Source organism: Thunnus maccoyii, chromosome 4 (assembly GCF_910596095.1).
Source record: "Thunnus maccoyii chromosome 4, fThuMac1.1, whole genome shotgun sequence".
Taxonomy (NCBI): Eukaryota; Metazoa; Chordata; class Actinopteri; order Scombriformes; family Scombridae; genus Thunnus; species Thunnus maccoyii.
The window spans coordinates 8,290,302-8,316,966 of NC_056536.1; the positions used below are offsets into that span (position 1 = coordinate 8,290,302).

Here is a 26,665-nt window from a genome sequence, read left to right on the forward strand (position 1 = left end):
CACAACAACGTTTGTTAAAAGTCCCTTGTGGACGTCTTTAATATCATAATGTTATACAGTATGTATTTAGCTTATCATCTAATTTTTAGTATAACAAATGTACAAATCACTTGCTAGTGGTAAAAAAGAGACATGTGACTTCAAGTAGACAAGTGATAAAATATAATGGTAAATGCTAAAACACAGTTTAACAGAAGCAGAAGTAGAAAAGAATCATAAAGTCATAAACTGACACAGTACACAACAATATCCATCTAAAGTTGGCTAACATAATCATAACAGACAGACCAAGTAAGGCTATATCGGCCAAACCTCTGAGGGTATCAAACTGAAGTCAACTAAACAAGTTCTACTTTTCATTCCTAAAATGAAGATTGTGTTATTTCTTCTTTCAAAAGTTGAATAGTATCACTTTAATATCAACTCTGCTTCCTTCCTCCTTCCTCCTATTTGAAAGTGACCTACCTTCTCTGGCAGGTGGTGAAGCAGTGTACACTGACCACTTGACCTCGGTGTGTGTGTGTGTGTGTGTGTGAGAGAGTGTGTTTGTGTGTGTGTTTAAGTCTGTCGAGACCACAAACTCTGGCTACAATTCACCCTACCAACCTTCCTGTGGTGTGTGTGATTTACGACACTCTGCACCACACATACACACAAACCACAGGCAGTGAAGGTCAAAGCTTTAACAGGTCCCTCACTCTTAAAATTATTTCAAAGCTACTGCCTGTCTAACTACCCTGTTTCCTTTTCCTCTTTCTGTCTCTGTTTCTTTCACTATCTCTCTCCCATAAACACACACATACACAAAAGCCTCTCCCCTGCTTCTGCCGCCATGCCAGCTACAGCTACAGTCACAAAATGTGCTTGGGCTTTCTCCCAGGCGCTTGGCCAAGTGATGTATCCCTTAAAAGCTTCCGTTACCAAGTAAAAGCCACTCTTGAAACTCTCTCTTCTTCTATCTCTGTTTGTTTCCTGCTCTCTGTTATCACCATAGCACGTAAGCGCTGAGTTCTACTTACCAGAAATTTCACATACTCTGCAACACCCCAGGGTGCTCTATTAAAGGGATTAACAGAAAAAGGTTTAAGGGCACGAATGACAGGTTTTAAAGGGCATCACACTCTGCTGTGCTGCCCAAATTAGGATTTTTGGGCCAATTCGTGTCAGAATGTTACCAAATCATACATTCCACATCTGTTATCTAACATGTTCCTAGAAACACTCAAACAAAACAACTTCTGTTTAAATGCCATCTATTCACAATGACAAAATGTTGCATCACTTGCTGACCCATTGGTAAGAATTTTGGAGGCTTTAAGGCCCACTCCTTAGTGGTGAACTTCCCTTCAGTCAAACCAGCACAGTCATTCCCCATTCTCAGACCAAAAACCCACTAAATCCATAGTCACAGAAGGGTATTGAAGCTTCTGTTTGTGTGTAACTTTTGGTCGTCCGGGCAGTTAGTATTATACAGTTGGACTGGCTTTAAATAATTGTGGATTGGAATACTAGCAAAGTGCCTAAAATGTAAATGTCACAATGATTATTTTCCATTTGGCAGGGCAAACTGCACAGAGAGAACTAACAGCCTCTCTAATAGGGGTGCAACGGATCACAAAACTCACGGTTTGGATCGTATCACAGATTTAAGTCACGGACCAGATCATTTTTTTGGATCAGCAAAAAACAAAAAGGGGGGGGGGTCAACGACAAATAAGGAACTTTTGCCCATGGTCTTAAATGAAAACATGAAAACAACATCCAAGATGTCCAATGTTTAAATGTTAAATGTTAAATAAAATCTTAAAATATATAAAATATTCAATGCTCAATTGTTAAATTAAATTGCAATATGAGGCCTGATACCCTCCTCTTTTAAACATGGTAGTGAATGAAACAACAGCCTGTGTCCACATCATCAAAACTTATAATTTACAAACATGAACACACGTCTTGTTCTGCTGTTTAGCTTGTTGAACGAGCCACCAAACAAATATTCACCGGGGAAAAGTGCACCGCTAACATCGGTTAGCAGCTACGTAGCTAATTAGCTGCTCAGCTGCAGCAAATTAAACAGCATGTAAACATACCTGCAGATGTCACTGCGGACCCGTTAAATGCTGGTTTGGTCGTTGCTCTTCAAAATCCCTGTTAGCGGCACGCTGTCTGTCTATGACTTGTACTTACAGCAGTTTGTTTACGTTGTCTTAAATGACACATTAAATTTTGCAATTAATCTGTGTTTCCCATGCGTGCCGAACCACGGGGGGTGATCCATACAGACCACGGATCAACTACGATCCGTTGCACCACTACTCTCTAATCACCCCTCTGGCCTCCCAGCACAACAGCACCAAGGCTTTGTTTGTTCTCAGGGCTGAACTTTGAACCAGTGAGAATAGTGGGGCAAAAAAAGTCTGATGGTGATCAACAAAAGCAATACGGAGAGGAGACAGGGAGAGTAGAGGTGAGGATTTACCTGACAGAGAGGGTGAAATCCCCTGGATTGCTCTTGCTGGGCCGGGCCAGGAAACTGCCGTGGACACCCCGGGTCAACAGGAGCTGCTCTGCCTCGATTCCGGTGATGTTGGGGTGGAACCACCTGGAAGACAGGGGACAAAAGAGCAGCTTGTTAAACACCCAATTTCACCACATGTAAGGAGAATGTCTGCTGTGTCCCATCACCCAGCAACTTCCCTTCTTACGGAGACAAAACAGGCCCCGACGCAATAGTTCAAAACAGTATATCATTTATTTTATTTGATGTCAGTTTAGAGTCAGACATAATCTTGCATTTAAGGTTTTATAAGTAGGAATCAGAAATTCCTTCCCATTAGTGACACCGGTGGCCATTAAGTGAGCTGTAATCAGCTTCCCGTTGCTCGTGCTCACTTGCAGAATGAGCAGCAGCACTAGACTATTGCAGGTGATGTCTTTTTCCTCGTTTACACTTCTCATAATTACATAAAAGATCTCTAACGTTGTACTTTGCACCTTCTTTCAGCAACTGACCCGCAAACCGCTAACTTTTTTTTACCAATCGTCTTTACTAAACACGAGCTGTAGCCAGGGAACAAAAGACTGCGGTTCAGTTGTGAAATGTGTGCTTATCACTACTTTTGAACCACCAACAGAAAAACACAAAAGGGGTAAGCTATGTTCTGCTATTGCTCTTGTTTTCTGCTCCTTTGTTGAGGAAATAATGTTGTTTTAGCTGTGTGTGCTCGGGAGTGGGCGACTTGTCATTCCGGGGGTGTTTTGTTGTGAAATGTGTAGTGGTTGACGGAGGCAGCTAGCTGTCTCATTAATCGGAGAGCTAATATCTGCAGGGTGTTTCTAGTCAGATAGCACCATTTTTGTTGTGGTAGCTGCCGGTCGTTTGCTGACATTAGCGGGAGAAAGGCAAAGCACTCAGGAGCGTGCAAAAATGTCACATACGTTGGATTTTTGCGAAAAATCCGGCCCGAGTCCTTCACATGGAAATCAGTCCGCAAGCTGTTACAGACAACCGAGAAAGTCGGGGAAGGTCCCATTCTTTAAGTTCCATTACAACCTGTAAATTGCTTCATAATTCTTATGTAAAGAACCTTAAAGAATTTCACAAATTGTCACATCAGTGTAGCGGTCTAGCTGACTATGAAGGCCTGCAGCGCCTGAGCTTTAACCATTAGGTCTACTGTCAGAGTGATATTTCTGTACAGGAGTGTTTTGACATATTAAATACAGCATGCATGAAATATTTCTCCTTTTCAGTGCATACGGAAACTAATTGATAACAACAGGTACTACCACATAAAATATTGTACAGAATCTGTGTATGGATAGTGAGACACACACACACACACACACACACACACACACACACACACACACACACACACACACACACATATATACATACATATATATATATTCTTTTTTGTTTGGCACTCCAGCTCATTGCATTTGAAATGACACAATCACTGAGGTTAAAGTGCAGACTTTCAGCTTTAACTTTAGGATGATCACATCTATATTGGGCAAAGTACAGGATCTTGAGCCCTCTTTATAAATCTTGTACTCATTTGCAAGAACAGACATTGAACTGGGCTGATTGGGCCAGTGTTCATGAGCCTCAAGCTGTTGGATTTTGTAAGACTGCTGGATAAACACTCTCCTGCTGAGAAACTCCATCCCCAAAGAATGACTCACCCTAAGCACCCTAATTAGCTACTCCAGTGACTTTTAAAGGAGGGAGCTGTTTTTTTAAGATGGAGTGTATAAAGTACGGAATAACAACTTCGATGATTAAGAGACATCTTAGCTTCAATGTCTTATGATCAGCTCAGAACCCTGATTTTATTCACTCACAAACTGAGAAGTAAAAATTGCAGGTTTGAGGTAATTCAGGCAATTGATTCTGATACTGTGTGCTTATGGCAGGTTTAATAAAAACCTTTGCTTGTGCACAAGTCCGTGTGACTTTTAGTTGACTGATGGTCATAAAAGAGGATGTACATGGTATTAGAAATTTATCTTCTGGCAATGGTTGAACATTTCTGTGATGAACTGACTGTAAGGAACATAGTTAATATGAGTTCTGTTAATGGATCCACTCACCAAATTAATAGAGCTACCTCTTATTTAAGACAGGAACTGATTGTAGATCAGCAGTATCAGTAGTCTGTGCTTAAGAACATTTTATCTTATCTTTTTCTTTTGAACTGCAATAGTGTTAATCTTTATCTTTTAGGCTTTTCAAATGTAATATACAATCATATCATGGTGTATTACAAGCCATCATTTTTTATGCTTTATATCTCACATATCTTACCTCACATCAAACACACGCTTGTTTTAATTAGCTGAGAGTAAGTAAAATTATATCAGTAAACAAACTGAGTGCTCCTTTTTAATATTGATCAGACGATATGTCTAAAGATGTCAGCATAAAAACAGACAACTTGCAGCAGCTCAAATTGGAGGTAATTGTACGTCATGCTGAAAGTTATCTCTGACCACATCTTTTTAAGAGGCCAACAGTAGGCAAGTGCTCTTACTCAAAGATGGTTTAATATCTTTATTCTACTTCTTTTTATGAATTTTATTAAAAGGCCCCATACATTTATTCCCTGATGAATCAGCCTAATAACAATGAATATGTACAAACTGTATGTCTTGTTTGTCCAGTGCTGTTTTGAAAGGGGGGAACACTCAGGTTTACAGTACTGCAAAGCCAAAGGTAATGATTACACATCACTTCCTCTGTTGCAAAACACTGCAGGCAAATATTTATCTCATCTACTTCTCAGGTATGTTGACTGATTTTCTGGGTTGTGCGCTCTTACCGGACTGTTTGACACTGCCACTTATCCCAGCCACACCATATTTATCATTCACAAACAGTCAGAGACATAAATCAAGTACATCTACACAGTGGCACAGTGGTGAGTTGAGTAAAATCTGTGTTCGATGAGTAAAGGACTGTATTAAATCTCCAAGAAGCAGTGAGTAGATACAGCAGTGAATGGCTGTATGTCAGCTGTGTGGATTTAGAGCTCATGTTTAAGCAGGGATCATTGGGTTAAACCTCCCTAACTACTGTGTGCCATTGCTGGCTAATCCAACGCACCATTAGCCATCCAGGGCACCATTTGTGTGTCAAGGCAGGAGGGTTTGACAAAAGTGACAGGAAAATGCACACAGACAGTATACAGTAAGTTGTGGGTCTATCAGTTCTGACACAAACAATATGTAATGGTTCAGGGACATGTGGTGGCACATTTTGTTTGTGTATTGGGGACAGAAAACTCTTTGACAAACAGGTTGCAGGAAATGTATTTTGTATTTCATATGTCATGTACCCTCTTTGACAACAATGTACCAAAGCCACTTTTGCATGCTTTCCCTTCACTGTAGGTATTACACTGGGATTTGATAACTGTAATGCATTTAAACATTTAAAGAAATCTAAAAATATATTTTTAGAGACAGAGATTTTAATGCATTACTGTATATATAAGGAGTAATCAGAAAACCATTTAGAGCTGCAGTGACTAATTGAAAAAAACCTACACAAACTGGTAACGCAAATACGTCAATTTGAACAAGTAATGCAAAATCCTAGCATCTATCCATGACATGGTGTAGAATAAGATTAAGTAAAATGAATACCTTTGGGTTTTTGGACTGTTTGTCAGGAAAAGTAGGTCCATTTAAAACATCACTTGGGGTCCATGGAAACCCTAATTATTATTCTATAGATTAAACAATTAAAGTGAATCTTCAAAATATTACATAAACAGTCCAACAGGTGGCAGAGATACAAGAACATTTGACAACTGAATGCACAAGATATAGTACAGTCCCACAGAATCAGATTGTATTTGTGGTGGCAGCAGTAGGATTCTTGAATGAATGGGATATTGTTGTTATGATTTTAGCATCTAATTATTAGAAATGCTGCAGTAAAAGAAAAAAAAAGGAACTTTTATTGTTTTAAAAAACCTTCGCGGCCATTTGAGTACAGAGTTTACGAGGTGCACCTACATGCACCATGTCTCTTGTTTTTACAGTGCATAGTTGGCACTTAACAAAGTGCTGTAGACGCACAATCTGTCTTAAAGTGTTTACGTTTTTAAGTGGAGATAACACAACCACACCTGTCAAGTGTAGATGGCATGATGTGACTGTAGGGTAAAAGCTCAGAGGAGGCTGTCTGTGTGCAGTTGGGGGAGAACGAGTCAGTGCAGGTGCATCCGCGTCTGTTAAGGAGTCTATCAGCGTGGTGCACCGCTCCAAAAGTAGGAAATCAACTTGTGGCGGGCAAAGTTTTATTGTGGCGGGCCACCACAAATAAATGAATGCGAGAAACCCTGCAGTACCAGACAAAAGTTTGGACACGCCCATTCACATGAATGAGAAAGTGTGTCAAAACCTTTGACTGGAAGTGTACTGTAGAGCATTAAAAACGTTTTACGCTGCTACAAGACAAGAGCATTTCAAATAAACCCAGACAACAGTGGATAAATCCTGAGAGTAACGCTGCATTTTAAAGAAAACTCTCTGGGTCTACACAAGCTGGTAAGAATTGGTGCTACTTGGAAATGATGAGGCTGAACATGTGACAAATCTGGCTCCATCAGATCATCTTACACTGTTGTATCATCAATGGTGTTCAATGAATTATACAAGTTAGCTGAATTTACTGAATTCACTTTAGTTAAAATCTCTCTCCAAGATGACTTATTTACTGCTTCTAAGTTGTTGTTTTTTTTCCATGAAAGACTTTTGTCATTTTTCAACAACATACTGTGACAAAGCAAACACCTTATAGATATAAACATAGGGATATATATGAGTAAAAAAAGTCTACTATTATTGTGCAGAAGTGGATTTTTTACTAGATTTTAACATGAGTTAAAACACTACTGTACAATATGAATTCATCATATTGTCATTCACAGACATTTAGGTACATTATGAAGAAAATAACTGTTGAAAAATGAGTCACCAGATCATCCAAATACCAAAACAGTCTTAAGTTTCAGCCCTTGATTTTGGAAAGAAGAATGCTATATGTCAATGATTCAACAAGAATGGGAAAACAGACTTCTTGACACCGACACATAGAGAGAATGAGTCATGGAAATCATGCCTCTCACATCCTAAATTGTAGCCTTTCACCACCATCCCCGACACATCACAAAGGCTTATTATTGATTATTATAACCCAGCAGAGAGCAGGCAGCGGGCGGCACAAAAGCGCCTTCATGAAGCTCATGCTGAGAAGATAATATCTGAAAGCTTTAACAGTGGATGAGCATTTAGGCGTTTCTGTTTTTGTACACTGTATGACACAAACCCATGACAGTAAGATAAAAATAAGACTCATGTGTCAGCTCAGCAGATCTTGTGTCACCTCAGAGCTGCTAATACACACCAGAATACTGTCGTGGTCACTTCTGGTGCACAGGTCTGAATTTCAGATGTGACACAATGTTTTCGATTAATCCTCCTCAATCATTTGTACAACCGCCAGAAACATAAATATAAGCGCTGTGTAACGAGGATATCTAGGACATTCTTATTGTCATCTGTTGATGTTTCTGTTTGTCAGAACGACTGAACAATTCAGATCAAATGAACTGAGAGTGACATTTACTACAGCTAAATGGAAAATGTCTGAAATTTCCTTTTGGAAATTTTAAATGTCAGAAATCTGTGCTATTTCTTTCTCTTTTTGGAGATGAAGCAACTGCATTCAACAGATGAATCAAAGAGAGACTGACGGCTTGTCAGTCACAAAGCAGCCTGACCTGTTCTGACTATAACAGAGAGGAAACGCGAGAAGAGTAAAGGAAGAGACACGTGGAGCGAGAGAATCACACCGACACAGGGCACTACACCTCTCCATTGTGGTCATCAAGGATCCTCTATTGTTGGAGGTTAACCCCCGGACTGGTAAACATCCAGTATTCAATAAAATTCCAACATCTGCTTCAGTCCAGTCTGAGTGAATGCGGAGTCACGGCTGTTGAAAGCGAGACTGAGGCGAAGTCTTGGACTGGACCAGATCTCGACAGACAGCCCACACCATACCAGACATCTGACCCAGACTGCACTTGACCCCCTTATCCTCACCAGGGGGGGAAAACCGATCTGCTGCACTTTCTCTCATTCCACGAGCCGAGAAAGCAGATTAATAGAGGAACTTTACAAATAATAAATAACCGATTACAAGGGGATTAGTCATAAATACATGTAAGAGCGGAGGGTGAATGAGACAAGGCCCTCACTGTGACATTAGAAATATGGCTGGAAGTTTTGGACACGGACCATTTGTAGACAGTAAATGATTCAAAGGGTGTGAGTGAGAGCGTTAAATGTATTATCCATAGCACTCAAATAAATCCATAGGTGATTCTAGATATTATTAGTGTGAGTATTTTTTCACTATGTCTGTCTCTACAAGTAGTAAAAGTACTGTAAAGTATTGTACACCACACACACACCTGTAGCTCATAGCGTCTATGGTGGAGTGTGTTAAAACTAATGTGGTGACAGTATTCTCATTGAAATGCAATCAAATCTGCAGGCTGGAAAATGGACAAAAATGCGACAATATGAAAATGTGACATTTGCTTAATGTTAATGACTCATTTTGCCATATTGTCGGCTGTGTTTTATTAGTGTTTATATTTCCAGATATCTTGTTAGAACATCCGATTGTCCATAAGATTGTCTGATTAACTTTGTTAACACACTTAATTAACGTGTCCTTTTCCATATACAGAATATCTTATCCCGGGTGTTGGTGCAGATAGTATAACAGTACTTCTTTCTGTGCCTCACTTTGAGGAACATGTTTTTCTGTAAACCGCTCTTTTCATTTAACAAAAGAAGACAAAGCTCTGAAATGTTAAAGGTTGTCTGAAAACAAGCAGCTTTGCTAATACTGACAAGTGTGATTAAAATCAGAAACTCTCTGAACAAAGAATGAGGCAGACTAATACTGGACTTTAGAGGCCGATACGATATCAGTATTTGAGAGTTTTAAAAATGTGATAACGATATGTATCTGGTGAATTTACATAACATTAAATAATAAATTGGTCTCGGGTCGTCACTGTTTCTGTTTTTTGTTACTTATGACGTATGTGCAGATACCAATATATCTGCAACAAGGTAACATCGCCTGATGTATTGGCTCAGTAGATATATCTACAAAGAATAAGCAACGAGGAGTATGAATCTAACCAGACAGTCAAAGTCAGCTTGCATTCCTTGAAAACTGTCTGGTGCAATTAATATGGCATTATAGTATTGTGTTTCAGTAACCAGCTCTCTTTATATGACAGTTTATTGTTGTAAACTCATCTTTTGTTTGACTTTATATTATTTGAAACTGGCCACTACATTTAGGTTACTATACTGAGAAGCCATTGACAAGTGATGAGTGTCAGCTGGTGGACAGATTACTCATGGTATTGTTTTTAATCCTACACAGATTCATACAGAAAAATAATAACAGTGGGGAAAAAATGCCTTATGTCACTAATCCATATCTAATCCTTCGTCACATCGCTGCTGTCACTCGTAAAATCATCAAAACAATGAAGACAAGTTGGAACCAGGAACGTGGAGCGCTGGACTGATACTTCAAACACACAACAGCAGCAACTACTACACAACTGTTCACCTTGCCAGAGTCACAGACTGCTGAAGGCATAGAGGAACCTTCTCCTGAGTGTCTTGGCACACAAACACACACACACACACACTCTTACAACCTTCTTAATAACTAGAGCGCACTTGTAGCCCCTTTGTTACCAAACATCCTGAAACGCCCACTTTCACACCAACACACACTCATAAATGCACAATGGGAAATGTTGTACAGTATGCACACGCTCTTCTGCACAGCCCAATCTCCACATGCTCTCCTACGTTCACCTGTTATCCTTCAGCACTGGATTCTCTGCATTAAATTAAGCAAACGACAGCAGAACTAAAGGCATCACCTAAGGGCAGAGGAGGAGTTTAAAGAAGTGTGGGGTTTGTCCAAAAGGAGAAAATACACTGAAGTTGAATGTGATCGTTTCTGCCCTACCTCACCATTCTGGTCGAAGCCTGCCACAGCCCCTTGCTTCAGCAGCCTCAGAGCTTAGTAATCCAGCACTGGGCACCGTTACACAAGGGAGGGCGGGAGGTAGCGAGGGAGATATAGAGACGAAAAGGGGAAGGGTGGGGGGGTGCCTGTAAAAGTGTTACTGGGTTAGATAGAGTGAAACAGAGACAGTGAGAGAGAAACGACAGAGAAGCTTTGTAAGAGTGTTAGAAAGAGAGAGAGAGTGTGCGGAAGGGACAACGAGCGAGGGGGCGGGGGCCTCTTAATCTGGGATTTGGACGAGCATGAGCAGGCCTGATACCAGCACCCATCAGTGCTATCAGCCGTCCCCCTGCCTTCCCTCCTTCCCAACCTCAGACTGATGTGACAGGCGCTGGGTGACTGATCCAACCCCCTCATGCTCTCCTCCCTCACCCGCACCTTCTCTCTCCGGTTGGACCCTAAGAGGTCAGCGGCTGTCTGATGGCTCAGTTCCAAAGCCCACTCTGATCCTGAAGCTAACAGAGCTTTCTCTGGCTGTAACACAGACCAGACCGGGCCAGGCCAGACCAGGGTGCCAGGTCTGCGAGAGCTACAAGGTCCCTGCTATCTTGTCGGAGGCTAAATGCAACAGCTGTGTTGCCTGTGCCTGGAGATTACACCTAATCGTGCGTGGCGTAGTTACACCGGATCATAGTTAGCCCTCGCCAAGCTAAACCCCCCAATCCAGCCAATTCAGCAGTATGCCATTAGGCTATTAATTTTGCAGGGATAGGCTAGGGAGCTTTGTAGACGAGCTGGAAAATAAATGCAGAGAACAAAAGCACGGCAGTATTTGACTGCAGTCTACCTCCTAATGACCTTAAAATGACCTCTAGATTAGCAACTATCTCAAAGAACAGGAACACTTTGATTGTAGCCACTTTTTAAGGTTTTACTATTGTTAATTGTGCTGTGCATTATTTTCTATTCCTGTCATATCATATTCATTCATTATATTTTTACACACACAGCAACTTCATGTTAGTAATTACACACCTATAAATTATATCACAGTTTGTTTCTTAATGTGCCATTTTAGGCAAACTACTGTCTGTTTTCCAGAAACTCTGATTACCATGTTGTCTGTTGAAAAAAAGTTAGTTATTAACCACTAATGCCTGGAGCTACTGTTTGGAAAGTCTTGTTTACCACATGTCAAAGCAACAAACTATGGATATCCTGTGCTATAAGTTGCTTTTGAAAAAATTGTTTGATAACTATGAAAGCTTTTGATCATTTGTCATGTCACCACTAGCATTCTTGATAATCATTCAGCTTAATAAAAGCAACTGTTGGGGGGGGGGAAAAAACTGCATGCACATATGCAGTGAGTGATTGCCTAAGTTAGTCATTTTGCTAATTCTACTAAGCTGGCTGCCTGGTGCCACATAGAGAAATGAAGCATCTATCCAGCAATGGGGGGTGTGTGTGAGTTTTGCACCTCATGTAAATACCCCGGATCATCAGCTGGGCTAAAAATAACTGCAACATTACCAAAATCCACACCCCGGGGCTTGTCTGTGACCAATATAGCCCTAGCTGAGGCTTTCATGCTGCGCTGCGGCTACTAAGTATATCACCTTTTTGTCAGTGGGCCTAGACGGGCGTGCTTTAAATAGCCGTCCAGGGCTATATTGAACTTGAGACATTATGTAAGAGGATAGAGTGGTGGCTGGATGCACACTGGGCCTGTTTCCCCTCAACCAGACGGAGGCCTATCCCGCAGCTCCCAGCTGCCTCTGTCTCTCCCACAGTACATTCATTTTATTCTCTCCTTCTCTGTCGGCGTCTCATCAGACAATACCAGGCCATTTGAAATCTTGTTCTTTTTGTCTTGTCTCTGTCTCTCTCTTTCGCTGCCCAAGGCCAGATGCAGGGAAATGGGGCGCCTGGTGGTTGTCAAAGGGAATCCTATTCTTGGAAAGCCCTGAGTCACCCCTGCTCCTGCAGTCATGATCTGAGGAGGGGAGGGAGGGAGAGCTAGGGAGAGACTATGGATATTTTTGTGTAGGAAGGGCATGCTGTTCAGTTCGTTTTAAAGTCCAAAATTGACAGTGAAATATACAGTGCTACACAGAGAAATCATCTCAGTTAAATTAAAAAACTACATAAAACTTTTGGGACATAAATAGGGGAATTCCACTAAAATATTCATTTTTGGAAATGTGCTTTTGTAATACTGTTGCAAATTGTATTATTTTATTTTTAAGCCCAAAATTGTATTTTTGTCATGCTTTGGCCTGTCTCAGCGTTCATTATTAGTGAGCTCCAGTACAACATACAGTAAGGGTACAAAAACTTTAATTTCATTTACTTCCTCTGTAAACAAAACATCTTTGCCATTGATAGTGCATTCTTTTTTATCAGTGGATATTTATTTCACTTGTCCTTTAAACAAGCCTGGCAGTGTAAGATATGTCATTCAAATTAAACTAACCACTCCGCTACAGCTTTTAGAAGTTTTTAGAATATCTCTGAACACGCTGATTGGTTAGCAGAGTCACAAGAAAGAGCAACTTTATCTACTGGAGACACACAGAGGAGATTTATGTGGCATACAGTAAGAGCAAGACTTCCAAAAAGTGTCAGTACCGATAATCTTTTAATTGACAGTGTGAAAATGAATTCTGTGCCAGTGTGAGTCTGCATGCCTCAGGGTTAAATTTACACTTTAAAATGTGTTTTGAATGGGAACCCTGCAGCCATATGAGAGTTACGTGACGGGACAATCAACTCAGGGCAGCTTACAATAATCGTATTAACACTCACTGGACAAATGAATATGTATTTTACATTGTCCAAAAATATAGGGTAATTGGAAACACATCCTCAGCCCTGGTTGTAAGCCTCATATTTACTGCAGCTGGTTAATATCATACTCTCACATTTGTTAGTTAGTAAATGAGGAGTTCAAGACTCTTTATGTCACTGGTTCCTAATAATCAAATCTGTCTCTACAAGCATTTCTTAGTGAGTGATGACCTAAAGGTTAATTATTAAACAGAGCAACACACACAGAAAGAGAAAGGGCAAATACATTTTGTCCTTCACTTAGACAACACAGTCAGCTTCATCACAAAATAATAAGTTTCACTGCAGATCTCAAAAAGACTTCCTATAAAGAAGCCTCGGAGGCAGGATTGCACAAGTGACATTTGGGGGAAAATGAGCTCCATAATTAAAAACAAAATGTCTTGTTTGATCTGCCTGTATGAAAAGGAAAGTGCTTGAATCATAACTAAAATCAGACTATGCTACAAAAAGTGTTCACCAGGGAAGTATTTCCCAAAATGTAAAGGTTCTTACTTCTGACTGTCAATAGTTGAGTCTACACAGATTAGTCTCAGGAACTTAACCCCGACCTGTGGCACTGAGAAACGTAGCAGTGCAAGAGTTTTAATATCCAACTGAACAGGATTTACAGAAAACTTAACCACAGACCTATAATATGTTCAGATTTGGGTCTTTAAAATGAACCACTGTAGTTGCTTTTGTGAGATATTCTCTAAGTATTTTTGATAAGCATGTAATTTGGTAGAATACAATCTGATATTGTGCAAGACAACTATTCATTTTCAATATTTCATTGAATTTGTAAATGTTCAGTTGGATTATATTATATGGCTCCCTCTGGGAAATAATAAAACATCAAAGCAATGCTTCATACTGGTCTAAAACAAATCTGACTTTTTTACTCCCTCATTTTTATATGGACACTTAGCAAAGTTTTTTTTTGTAATCAGAACATCAATTTTCAGCGTCAAGCTTCCAGTTTTTAACCACTGAAGTAGAAGACTTTTGTTGTTTAGTTGAGCTGCAAGATCAATCAAAAGCTGCAACATTCTGTGACTAAAACATTTGCCATAACGCCAGTATTGAAAAGGGACACGGATGCACTGAAGAAGCTGGTCTTGTGCTTTCATATCGAGCCCCTGACTTAAGAGGGAAAATGTTCTGGCTTGACCTGTTGTTTTAGCCGTAGTAGCAGTTTGTATTGGGTAAAGTGTACAAAAACAGCTTAAGGCATGTTGGTTTGTGTGGTTTACAAAACTATGTGGTTAATGTTCATAACTGCTTGATATTTTTAGCCATGCAAACAGCGTGCTTCTAGGGATGACAATAATGTTCTGTCTGTCGGGTGGTCCATCGACCATTTTGGTCCAGACTGAAATATCTCTACAACTACTGTATCAAATAGATTGCCAAGGAATTTTGTACAGGCATTTATGGTTCCCAGAGGATGAATCTTAATGACTTTGATGATGATCCCCTGACTTCTCCTCTCGCACTACCAGCAGATTGATATTTGTGGTGTAGAGTTAGATGTCTCGACAACTATTAGATGGATTGCCATGCAATTTGGTGCATTTGGACATGTGAACTGTAGTGATACTCTGACTTTTCATCACTAAATTTTAGTTTGTCCTAAACTTTGCTTTTCTTTACAATGAGAATTACAGCCTCAAAGAGCTGGTGTAGCTGTTGGATGGTAGATAAACGTCTATCATTTTATATTATGCTCTATCTTATATTTTGTTTTGTCGAAAAATCAAACTCTTTACGGCAATATTTTTCATCATTTGGAGTTTTCACAGATTACATTCATAAATTACTTTTCTTGGCTTTTTGCTTGTGTTTTACTATGTTTATTTATGTTATTTACCGAATTTATGTGCACTTGTTTCATTTCAGCTTATTGTGAGAGTCTCTACAGCATTTTGTTGTCATTTATGGTCACGCTACTTTCCTCTGCTCTCTGTGACCTACCACGGCCGGCGCTGAGCCCTCTGCGTGTGTGCTGCACACACAGCGGAGCAGAGGAGAGACAGTGAACCGGGTGAGGTTCACTGTCTACTACACTCATTACGTTACTGCCGAGTAAAAAAACAAGTCATTTAATCTGCGCAAAAGATGGACAGACTAATTTACTGAAAATGTGCTATACTGTTATAGGTATCATTATCGGGATATGAAATGACCTATATATATATATATATATATATATATATATATATATATATATATATATATATATATATATATATATATATATATATATATATATATATATATAGGATATGAGATTTTGGTCATATTGACAGTCCTATATCTGGTAAAGCATATGTCCTTTCAACCTTTTTAAGCACTTAACCCTGAATGCTAAACCACACAATTCAAAGATCATGAGCATGTGGAGCTGACATGCTTTAATGTTTTGTCTCTTATACTCTATCTGCATTGTTGTGTTTCTGAATAAAATGCAAAACGTGTATCTAGAAAAAAAAACAACAACTAACAGTTGGTTCAGAGCACTCCTGGAAATGTTGGCAGCGCTATCTTATTCCTCCACATGGGCTGTTGTTTTCCTGTCGGCTTATCGAGAAAACTGACTCACTGTTCTCAGCTGGTCAAATGAGTTTCAGTGACAGACGAGGTCTGTTCCATAAACAAAGGGTGGCAGAGGTGGTTTCCAATAGTGGAAAATTTGTAATGCTACACAGAGTCAACTGGCAAAGCAAAAGTGCAACAGCAACGTAAAGTGATTCTGCATCATTACGTCTTTGTCTGGGCCCACAGTGTTATACTGATCTCATTACAATGTTTAAGCATTGTAAAGTTGATGGAACAATCACAATAAGGGACAGTACTGTATAAATGGCTCCTTCATGACTAAACCGCCAAAAAATATGTGGAAACTCCAGCCTTCCCCAATAGTATGATGAATTAAAATCCTTCCTGAGGTGGGGAGTGAAATTATCATCAACAAGAAAGCAAGTCTGTTACATCACGATGGCACGCATTGTAAGCATTGTTCCCCTGTGGTATTTCAGCTCAGGAAGTACAGAACCAGCCACAGTGAAACAGTCATACATGTCTCGGCCGGCGACAAACCATGGAAACCGGCAGAGATGAAAACAACTTTTAACTTTGTCTCAGTGTTTTCCTCTATTTCTGATCTCAGCCTGCGGGTGGCTTTGGCCCCTGGGGCGAGTGAAAGCCTGGCCCTCCATCAACGCACAAGTGTTTATTGTAAATGTCTGAGAAAAAGGTCACAAATATAGCAATGTGTCATCTTATCGACAGCTCCGCTTAAAAATGCAACTGACTGATAATCTTCCTTGAAAGAGAATTCTAGTGATAAAGTGAGAAGCAGTAGTTTATTTTCAGAGATTTTTGCTACTGTATGAAAACATATTACTCAAATCTTTGGTCAAGAGGGCACCACTTCACAGCGTTTGCAAGCAAAAATGAAAGTGAAATGGAAGTTTAGGGTTATTACCCAAAATATCTTCAACTGGATGCTGGTTCAACATGCAATAATTTACCTACTTAACATATTGTATTTTCATACGTGTGTCCACAGTTTGAAGTTATTCATCTGTGTATTCGGGTACAAATAAATATGAAGGATCATTAAACTGAAAAGACTTACCAATATCCTTGTAATAGTCTGATGAATAATCAGTCACTGCAACAAGTTTACAAGGATTTGGAATTTACTCTATAGCTTACGCAAAGCTGAGCCACACACAGTACCACCACAATCACAAATGTGCATAGTATGTAGATGCTTCCTGCAAGGTGTACCAGGAAGCAGCTCAGCAATGCAATGGTCCATGAACATGGAAATTTTGTGCGTTGTAAAAAAGATTGCTAAGGTTGTAAAAAACTGAATTATCCTCTAAAGCACCAGCCAGCGTGGCTGCTTTACTGTTTCCAAAATCCCTTTGATGCCCCAAGGTCTAAGCCATATCCAGCTAGATTCTATTGTGAAAAACTGCTATTTTGCCAAATAACATGGCAAGAATTTAACACTCTTTGTTCTGGCATAAATAAATTCCTTTGTGTTTTGTGAAGTTGAACCCTGTTGCTAAACTCAGTAGACTGGCTTGTTAACCTCAACGTCACTATTTCACCATTGTTACTTTACCTACGGTACCATAGGTATACAGGACACAAGAGTCACATGTCAAACACCACGAGATCTGAAACATCTGCTATATTTTCCACCCATATAGTGTTAGACTAATTGTATCAACTATAAACTGTGGGATTGCAAACAAAGCACTTTCTTGAGTCCACAACAGCCATAATGGTCTCGAGACAAGCCAACTGCTGGAGTCAACATTACATAGGTCACCTTGCACAGAAATCTGCACCAGGACAAACTGTTGTTACACTTGAACAAACTAGTAGTTATATTGAGTGATTTTTATAGCCGTATAGCTGTATTTTACAGCACCATTGTACATTTCAAATTATTACATACATCAGGTAATGTTAGTATACTAAGTGTAAACTGATAAGCACATGGACTGGGCTATGTAGGAGGAAATGTGACATTATAAAGACCAGTAGTGCAAAAGCTAAATAAGCACTACACGCATGTATCCATTTTTGTTTGTCCATATAGTTTATTTGTTCAGCACAGTCACCTGTAGCTCTTAATTCTTCTCATCCCTACAACCAGTAGCTGGTTAATATTTCAGGGAGATCTACACATCATTACTAGTCCATAGACGTACACGTGGTTAATAATACATAGGAAGGGGACCAGGTTACTGGTAGGTGAAATATTCACAGTGTTCATGATTAACACAACACTTAGCAAAGTGTCAGTGTGAAGCAGGCCACTGTCCTTGATTTAAAAAGGTACACCTCTTGATTAGAAAAGTAGGTTACTATTTTATGAGGCTATACTATTCCAAGAGGGTCTAGGTGTATATTTATTTGTATTACAATAAATTTGTACTGTTATATTGGTGTTAAATACTAAGGGTGTTTTATGGTTATTATTTTTAAGATTCTATTACTAAATATGTACACACTTGAAGTGTTTTTGTGGTTCTTGACAATATATTTAGGCTGACCTGATACTGATATATCTTGCTATAATATTTTATACAAACTTGTTGTAGAGTTTTACTACAGTGTTCTTTTAAATTGTTTATAGGTTTACTATAATACTTTCTGAGAAAAGGCTTGGATTCACAGGAAGCTTTAAGCCACTTTCCTGTACTGTGCACACAGAAAGACAAAGAGAAAGGACAGAGACATAAAAAGCTCATTGCAGTAGATTATAAAAGTGAGGATAAAAACTAGTGGGATGTATAAAACAAGTGTAAGAGATTATATTCACATTCAATTTAAGGTCTGACTCAGATAAATCACATAGAAATCACAACATGCACACATGCGCACAAATACAAAATCAATGCAATGCATTAAAACAGAGCAACATGATGACGTCTATTTGAAAGATAGTGTTATTTCACCGCAGCAGCGAGCGACATTAAAGAAACTGTAACGTTACATTTCTATCAAAGCTTTCAACGTCGCCACTTTTGTAGCAGCAATATAAAAAGTCAGTTACACAACTCTGTGTCAATTCATAAATAACAAAACAAACATGTAGCGTCGTTTCTTTGGATGAAATATAAATTATGAAGTGTCTGTGTTAAAGGGGTCTGTGACGCGAAAAAGTTGAGGCGCCCCTGTTTTCTCGCTGGCAGCCTCAGTACAGACTCGCCTGCAACGTCTCTCGCCGCTCGGACACAGTAAACAGGGAGTCAAATATTCAGGCGGGAGTAATGACAGTTTAAACAACAAAGCCCACTTTACCTGCGAGATGTCATAGCAGTCTCTGAAAAGCTGTCAAGTGTCCACAAACGTTCCCCTCGTGCCTCTGCTGAGTCGCTACTGACTGAGTAGAGTGAGATCTGTTGAACCTGCGCGTGCCGAGCTACACACAACGGCTACCGCGTCTTCCGGTGACGACTTTCAAAACAAATGCCTCGGAGAGCTCAGTAGCAGGTAAACTTTTTCCTAATAACCACTCGATTGGAAAAATTCTTATTTGTACTCTATTTATATTTCTTGTGTGTGATACGGTGCTACAATTTCTGCACAGGAATATTTAAAGCTTATTTTGTATCAAACATAATGTATCTAGTCGAGAAACATGTTTGTTTGTGTTGTATTGTAGAAACATAGGTTGCTATGTGCCGCTTTGTCACTCCAAACTACATGTAAAACTTCCGTGGTAATATGTTAGTACAGAGTATCACATCTAAACAGGATTAGTGTGCCTACAAATTAGTTGTCAAAGGTGACCACTTTACACTTATTTTGCAAGACCAGATCCTTTTCCTGTCCGGTGCAGACTAACCCGGGCTAACCTGATGCATTTTAGAGAACATTGTTAAACTTGTTGTAAGAGGCTCTGTAACCGTTTAATATCAAGGGCCCTTGGAAAAAACGCATAAATCCTGTTTCTGATTGGCTGAGTCATTTCGAAGCCACCTGCATGGTTATTAGTTATTAGTTATTATTAGTCCAGACTGCAATGTGGAGGAATGAAACGTGCTTAACATAATAATTAACTGTGATTAGTTGTAAAAACGAAAGATCTATTGATTTACATTTTGATGTTTGTGTGAAGGCAATGACAAAGCAGACTTGTAGAACCAACAATGTGAAACTTCCATTATTATTCATATACATACAGTGAGGTCCAAAAGTCTGAGACCACTTTCCTGTTTACTTTTAATTTCAACTCACTTATTTTGTCCATTGACCTCTCTAATTTTCCCCAATAAAGCAATAGTAATGAACCTGTGCAGCTATTTGCATTGTGAGAGATACGGCAGGTCCATGAAACTCCTCGTCATGTTATAAAGTCATGATGGGACAGTCTCCCAGCTCTGGAGAATGGTGGTTGTGGTGGTGGATGAGAGGAGTAAGAGAGGCAGAGCAGCATTGACGTCACCAGCCTGTGGTTATCAGTGGAGGTTAATCTACTGGGGGATGGATGGGCTTATGCAATTGTCTGTGAGCCCACAGGCTTCACATCTATGGATTTGCTTTTCCACTGTTTGACCCAGTGTACTGCTGCAGCCTGCGGACAAACACTGAGATGATGGAGAGGGAATTTCTCCTCTCTGTGGAATTTCTGTTCTGTCAAAGTAGATGTTTTTTTTTTTTCTCTGCCAGATGCTATGGGCTCCAGGCTGGATGGATAGGTTTGAACATAGGGCTTGTTGTTCAGGTCTGGTGAGCAGTTAAAATGATCCTGTCGCACAGTGGGAGGACATTACTGTCTGATCGATACATAATGGAAATTGATGAAGAGAGTGAGAAATAACAGAAATCTGGAATAACACTGATTGCACATTTAGTGTTCAATATGAAATGTGATTGATACAAGGCTGAGAGGCTTGAAAAAGAAAGCCATTACCATTTATTGCGATACTGAGATGCCCTTTGTATATCTAGTGTTGGTTTCAAGGATGATGACAAATTGTTTTGTGCTGCACCTATACAGGCGCATATTCTAGGAGATAACTGGGTGAAATTACCTCACTTTGGCCTCTGACTGTGTCTGAGTTATGCTGTAATGTGGTCCCTTGTCTATAATGGAAAAATACTCTTGCTGTAATAACTTTAACCTCAAAGCTGGTCTTTTGAGGTGAAGTCAATGGGCTCAATTAGACTGAATGGCAGTCGCCAGTGTCACCATGGCAAGCACAATATAAGTATAGCTCCATGGTGATGCAGTTGATGGGTTTTGTTCAGGATTGATTGATATAATAAACAATGGAGCAGAGTGAAATAATTTTGAGGTGTACTTTAAAGGACCACAACAGTGTGTTTGCAAGTTTTAGCTCCTTATATCCGAATCATGCATACTCATATGCATTCTTGCTGACTATTTCAAATGAGTGTGTTTTTCCAACTGTTCCAGGCAGCCATTGGTGGCCATATAATTTCATACATGTGTGGTGGTGCAACTTCAGTGGATATTAATTTGAAAAGGCTACACCGCATTACATCATAACAACAATGAAACCTTGACAAAAAATTGTCAAAGAAAAAATGTGACGATAACACAACTGAGGCAAGTTTCAGGAAACCAATGGCTGCCTGGAACAATAAAAAAATAAATTTCTAAAACTAAAAGTAGGGTTTGCTAAATGATTTATTGTGATTATGAATCTGATAAAAACATAAAAACTACTGGCAGGGTCCTTTGATAAATGGAAGAATGACTTTATTCACAAATTAAGGAACAGATTCCTGGACTGCAACATTCACTTTTTATCAGCAAACAGACTGATGTCCTGTTGAGTCTAGTAGAGACAAATAGACTCAAGAGCACAAAGCCTTGTTTCCCACCCAGGGGAATGGAAACCAGGATGTCCCATCTACCCTGAGGTGGCTGCCTCTATAGGCGTGTGGCCTTTGACCCTTTTGCCTTGAGACTTGCAAATCTGCCAGTCCTAAAATCGAAAAAAATCTGGAAAGGGAAACAAAGAGGACTTATACTGAGAGTGATGCAGCTGGACAGCTGGAGCCTTGTCGGAGAGAAAGACCTTTTATTACCATGTGGACATAAAAAGCTGTGAGAGAGGAACTTTATTTCCCAAAAGTGGGCGAAATGTAGCATGGTATGGGGTGAGGTCTTTTATTTTAAGGGAGTAACTTTAGAAAAAAATAGAAAATCTTCAGAAAACATTCCTAGAGGATTTTCTAACACTTTCCTCCATTGCTGATGAAGTCGTGGGCTCTATTGGACTCTTGGGGCTGTGTTTGGCTCAGATTGGAAGATCTGATGAAATTTCATCCAGAGAGGGCCTGGGTTTGTTGCATAATTCATAAATCCACTTTAACCTTTTAACAAACTGCATTCCCCAACGTGTGTTAAAAAAAAAAGAAAAAGGAAAAAAACATCTTGAAATGTTCTGGCTGCCTCAGAGCTCTTGCTTTTGCTGCTCCTCTCAAAGCCAGTCGGTTGCTCAATACATGAATCAGAATTAGCTTTCTGTATCTCTTCAGTTCTGTGAAGTCCTGTGTCCTCCAAGAGACATATTTCACCCTGAACTTTCTAAACCCTCTTGCTCCCCTGGGTATCACTGATTACCCAAGCAGTGGTCTATTTCATTATTTAATTCTATATGTGGATGTCTTATTTTGTTTTAATTTTAATTCCTGAAAACCACTTTAATCAACATACTTACACTTACGAGCTTGAAAACATCTATGCCATTTAATAGTTTTAATTAACACAACACAAGATGCTGTGTCCTACTCTGTCATTAGCAAGGAATAAATTAAAGTCATTAAATCTCAGGCTTAATGAAAAAGCTCAAGAAAGATCCGAGATGTGCAGAATGATGTATGAAGCTGTGCAGCAGTTGCTTTTTTCTTCTGAAATCCAGGCTTTCAATTAGCAGTGAGCCACCAGAGATTGCTGTAGGTGATTTGAAGTATAAGATGTAAATACCACTGTAGCAAGAAATGCTGTTTATTGATGTGTTTAAGAGCACACTAGTTTAAATTGCTTTCGATTTGGAAAAACACTTTGTCGTAGACGTTTCAATTAAAATGTGAGCAGAAACCTCTCATTAAGACAGACCACAGATTGAAGTCTTGACTTGTATGGAACGTGGATTGGATCAAAATATCTAGTTTCACGTTCACATTAACACGTCAAATTTGTTTGTTTTCAGACAGAAAACACCCTGTTAACACGTCCATTTTGAATGCTTCAGGTGTTTAATATTGGGTGTTACCACTTTCACAGTTTCTGAGGGGAAACCCTACAATCATTTCAAGAGAGAAAAAAAATTCCCGACTCAAACGACCTTGTGTGAATTGAGGTTAAGAAATAATATTGATTTACGGGGACATTATTAACATCTGCATTTTTTGTAGGCAACTGGTTACTTATTGAGAAAAAATGTATACAATATCAGACTTGATACATTCCTGTATGTGGTGTGTTCACCTATAAGAACCCACTAGATGGCAATATTAGAGCACAAAAGGCAACCTGTTGAATCTTGAGCAGATTGGGGAAAAAGAAAGAATTTCGTGTTCTGCAAACCGTTGATTTTGATGTAAACTGGTTAAGATCTTTTCTGATTAATGGCAACATTTTAGTGTAGCCAAGGGGTATTTTTAATATAATGGTGTGAATTATATTTTACATTGTGACTATTCGGTTAAGAAAAAATCTAATTTAACTTTTGTCCTTTCATGTACAGACTGTTGATTAGGAATAACAGTTTTCCTATTTAAAAAAATTCTTGTATAATTGAGACTTGATGAAAACACACATACATATGGTCTGTTGTTCACCCTCTGGATAGGAGTGAGAACCTGTAAAGGATGTAGAGTACAGTGGCTATCTGAGCATGTAAGCGGAGCGGGGTTGGAGTGGAGCAGGGAGCAGTGCGCCATTAATTTATCCTGAGCGAGGAACGTACTTGACATATATAAGAATAGATACTTGAACTTGAACAGATATCACGCAAGCTTGCCCAAATTCACTCTGTGCCGCTCACGATGTTGCACTCCCTAAGCAGTGCCCTTTCCCAGATATCTGGCGTATTCCTTGATATTTGGTATTAAATGTTCAAATTCCCACTTTGAACACCTGTTTTGATTTTATTTATTAAAACAGGCTATAAATTCTTTGTAAAATGCAAATGTAGTTGGCCAATGTTGATAATGTAATACATTAACCCAAAAGGGCTAGAGCACTGTACATTTAAATATAAGCAGTGGTTCTCTGCCTTTTTCAAAACTGTCAGAGGCCAAACTGACCACACAGGAATAGAGCAAAACATTTGTACAAAATTCATTAAGCAGGAGAGGCTTGATAAATAATTGCCACCCTAAATAGCCAGGCACTGTTGTTTCTCTCAACCGTGAGCAGTTAAAATTACCCGCAGAAACTGATCCACCCCGCACAAATGAACTGTCCCAAATACTAAATCACAGTTGCGTATAAGACATGTGATAGGTACGTAGCCCAAACGTACCCACTTGCAAGAGCCCACATGACCACAACGTAGGCATACATAAAGCCCAATACAGCCCCTACATCAAATAGGGGTGGCTATGTTGATGGCAACCGATAGCATGGAAGCCTCAATGGTCCAAGTGCCTTAAGACATTTAAAATGGATGTGTTAAAAGAGTATTTTCTGTTGTCTTAAGATGTACAAATTTGATGTATGAATGTGAACGCCAAGCTAGATGTTTTGGTGCAATCTGTGTTCAATAAAACAGCTCTGATCTGTCGAGGCAGGACTCCACAAGACCTCTGAAGATGTCCTCTGGTATCTGGCACCAAGACGTTAGCAGCAGATCCTTTAAGTCCTCTAAGTTATGAGATGGGGCCTCCATGGATCGGACTTGTTTTTCCAGCTCATCCGACAGATGCTCGATCAGATTGACATCGGGGGAATTTGGAGGCCAAGGCAACACCTTGAACTCTTTGTCATGTTCCTCAAACCATTCCTTAACCATTGGCTGGCCATGATGGCAATGGCCTCTTTTAGGCCATTGCCATCAGGGAATGCCATTGCCATGACGTGATGTACTTAGTCTGCAACAATGTTTAGGTAGGTGGTACATGTCAAAGTAACATCCATATGAATGCAAGGACCCAAGGTTTCCCAACAGAACATTGCCCAGAGTATCACACTGCCTCTACCAGCTTGCCTTCTTCCCATAGTGCATCCTGGTGCCATTCCTTACCCAGGTAAACAACACACACACACCCAGTCATCCACATGATGTAAAAGAAAACGTGATTCATCAGACCAGGCCCATTCTTCCAAGACTTCCAGGCCCTGCTCCATGGTCCAGTTCTGATGCTCACAGGCCCATTGTAGGCGCTTTCGGTGGTTGACAAGGGTTAGCATGGGCACTGTGACCAGTCTGCGGCTACACAGCCCCATGTGCAGCAAGCTGCGATGTACTTTGTGTTCTGACACTGGCTATCATAGCCAGCATTAACTTTTTCAGCAATTTGTGCTACAGTAGCTCTTCTGTGGGTTTGGACCAGATGGCCTAGCCTTTACTCCCCGTGGGCATCAATGAGTCTTGGATGCCCATGACCCTGTCACCGGTTCACTAGTTGTCCTTCCTTGGACCACTTTTGATAGGTACTGACCACTGCATACTGGGAACACCCCACAAGACCTGCCGTTTGGAGATGTTCTGACCCAGTTGTCTAGCCATCACAATTTGGCCCTTGTCAAAGTCGCTCAGATCCTTACGCTTGCCCATTTTTCCTGCTCCCAACACATCAACTTCAAGAACTGACTGTTGACTTGCTACTTAAAATATCCCACCCCTTGCCATTGTAACAAGGTAATCAATGTTATTCACTTCACCTGTCAGTGGTTTTAATGTTGTGGTTGATCGGTGTATGCAGGTGTCTGGAAACTAACAATGAAAAGAAAAGTGATGCTGTGAATTCCCTCCAAATTGCACATTAATTATTGCAATTTCAACTGACCCAAACCTAGAAACAGAGCATTAGAAAATGCTAAGTGAGCTCTCTTTCCTTCCACTATCTCTTTTACTTACTAAAAAAGCTGTATATGAGTGTCCCATCACTGATTTAGACAGGAATAAAATATCTTATTCTTCATTAATAAGATGTGAGTACAATACAGTACTCATTTTTTCAAGTCTATCTTAATACAATAAAACGGAAAAAGATATGAGAACAATACAATAATGCTATAGTTCTCTCCTTCACACTCAAGGCTATAATCAAGAATTTGACAAAATAATCGTAACATTAGCTAATATAATATTAAGATAACATCCCCTTAGAATTAGTGTTTTTGAGTTATTGAGGTTCAAAGTTTTGACATCCTAGTTAGCAAAACTGATATACAGTACTGTTCTTTTATTTGTCAAAATAACAGACACCCTTAATGTACTCTAAAAATATAATATAAAGTTGCATTTTTTTATGCTGAGGTGATTTTCAGATACCTTCCAACTCTGAGAACTCACTTTTTGTTTGGGATTACAAGGTTCTATCTGCCAAGGCTTGACAGGAAGTGATGATTTTATTGAAAAAAGTGCAAATTAGTCTTATTTTGTTTAAATATACAAATGTCAATCATCATCAATGTATGAACTACTGAAGGGAGTTATAATTTACAATATTTGGCCACAGACAACAGTTGAGCTGCATGTTTTAACCCTCCTATAGTGTTTGGGTCAA

At 39.6% G+C, this 26,665-nt stretch overlaps 1 protein-coding gene across 2 annotated transcripts in view; it reads right to left on the reverse strand.

Moving 5' to 3' along the window:
* ptpn11b (protein tyrosine phosphatase non-receptor type 11b) overlaps positions 1–19,353 on the reverse strand; it is a 42,727-nt gene extending 23,374 nt beyond the window's left edge. For both annotated transcript variants that reach the window (XM_042409971.1, XM_042409970.1), the window contains exons 1-2: positions 19,253–19,353; positions 2,480–2,602 (exon numbers count right to left, since the gene is read on the reverse strand). In XM_042409971.1, coding sequence (XP_042265905.1) covers positions 2,480–2,602; positions 19,253–19,266 — 137 coding nt within the window. In that variant the 5' untranslated portion in view covers positions 19,267–19,353. The remainder of the gene's footprint in view (positions 1–2,479; positions 2,603–19,252) is intronic.
* Between the last annotated feature and the right edge of the window lie 7,312 nt (positions 19,354–26,665).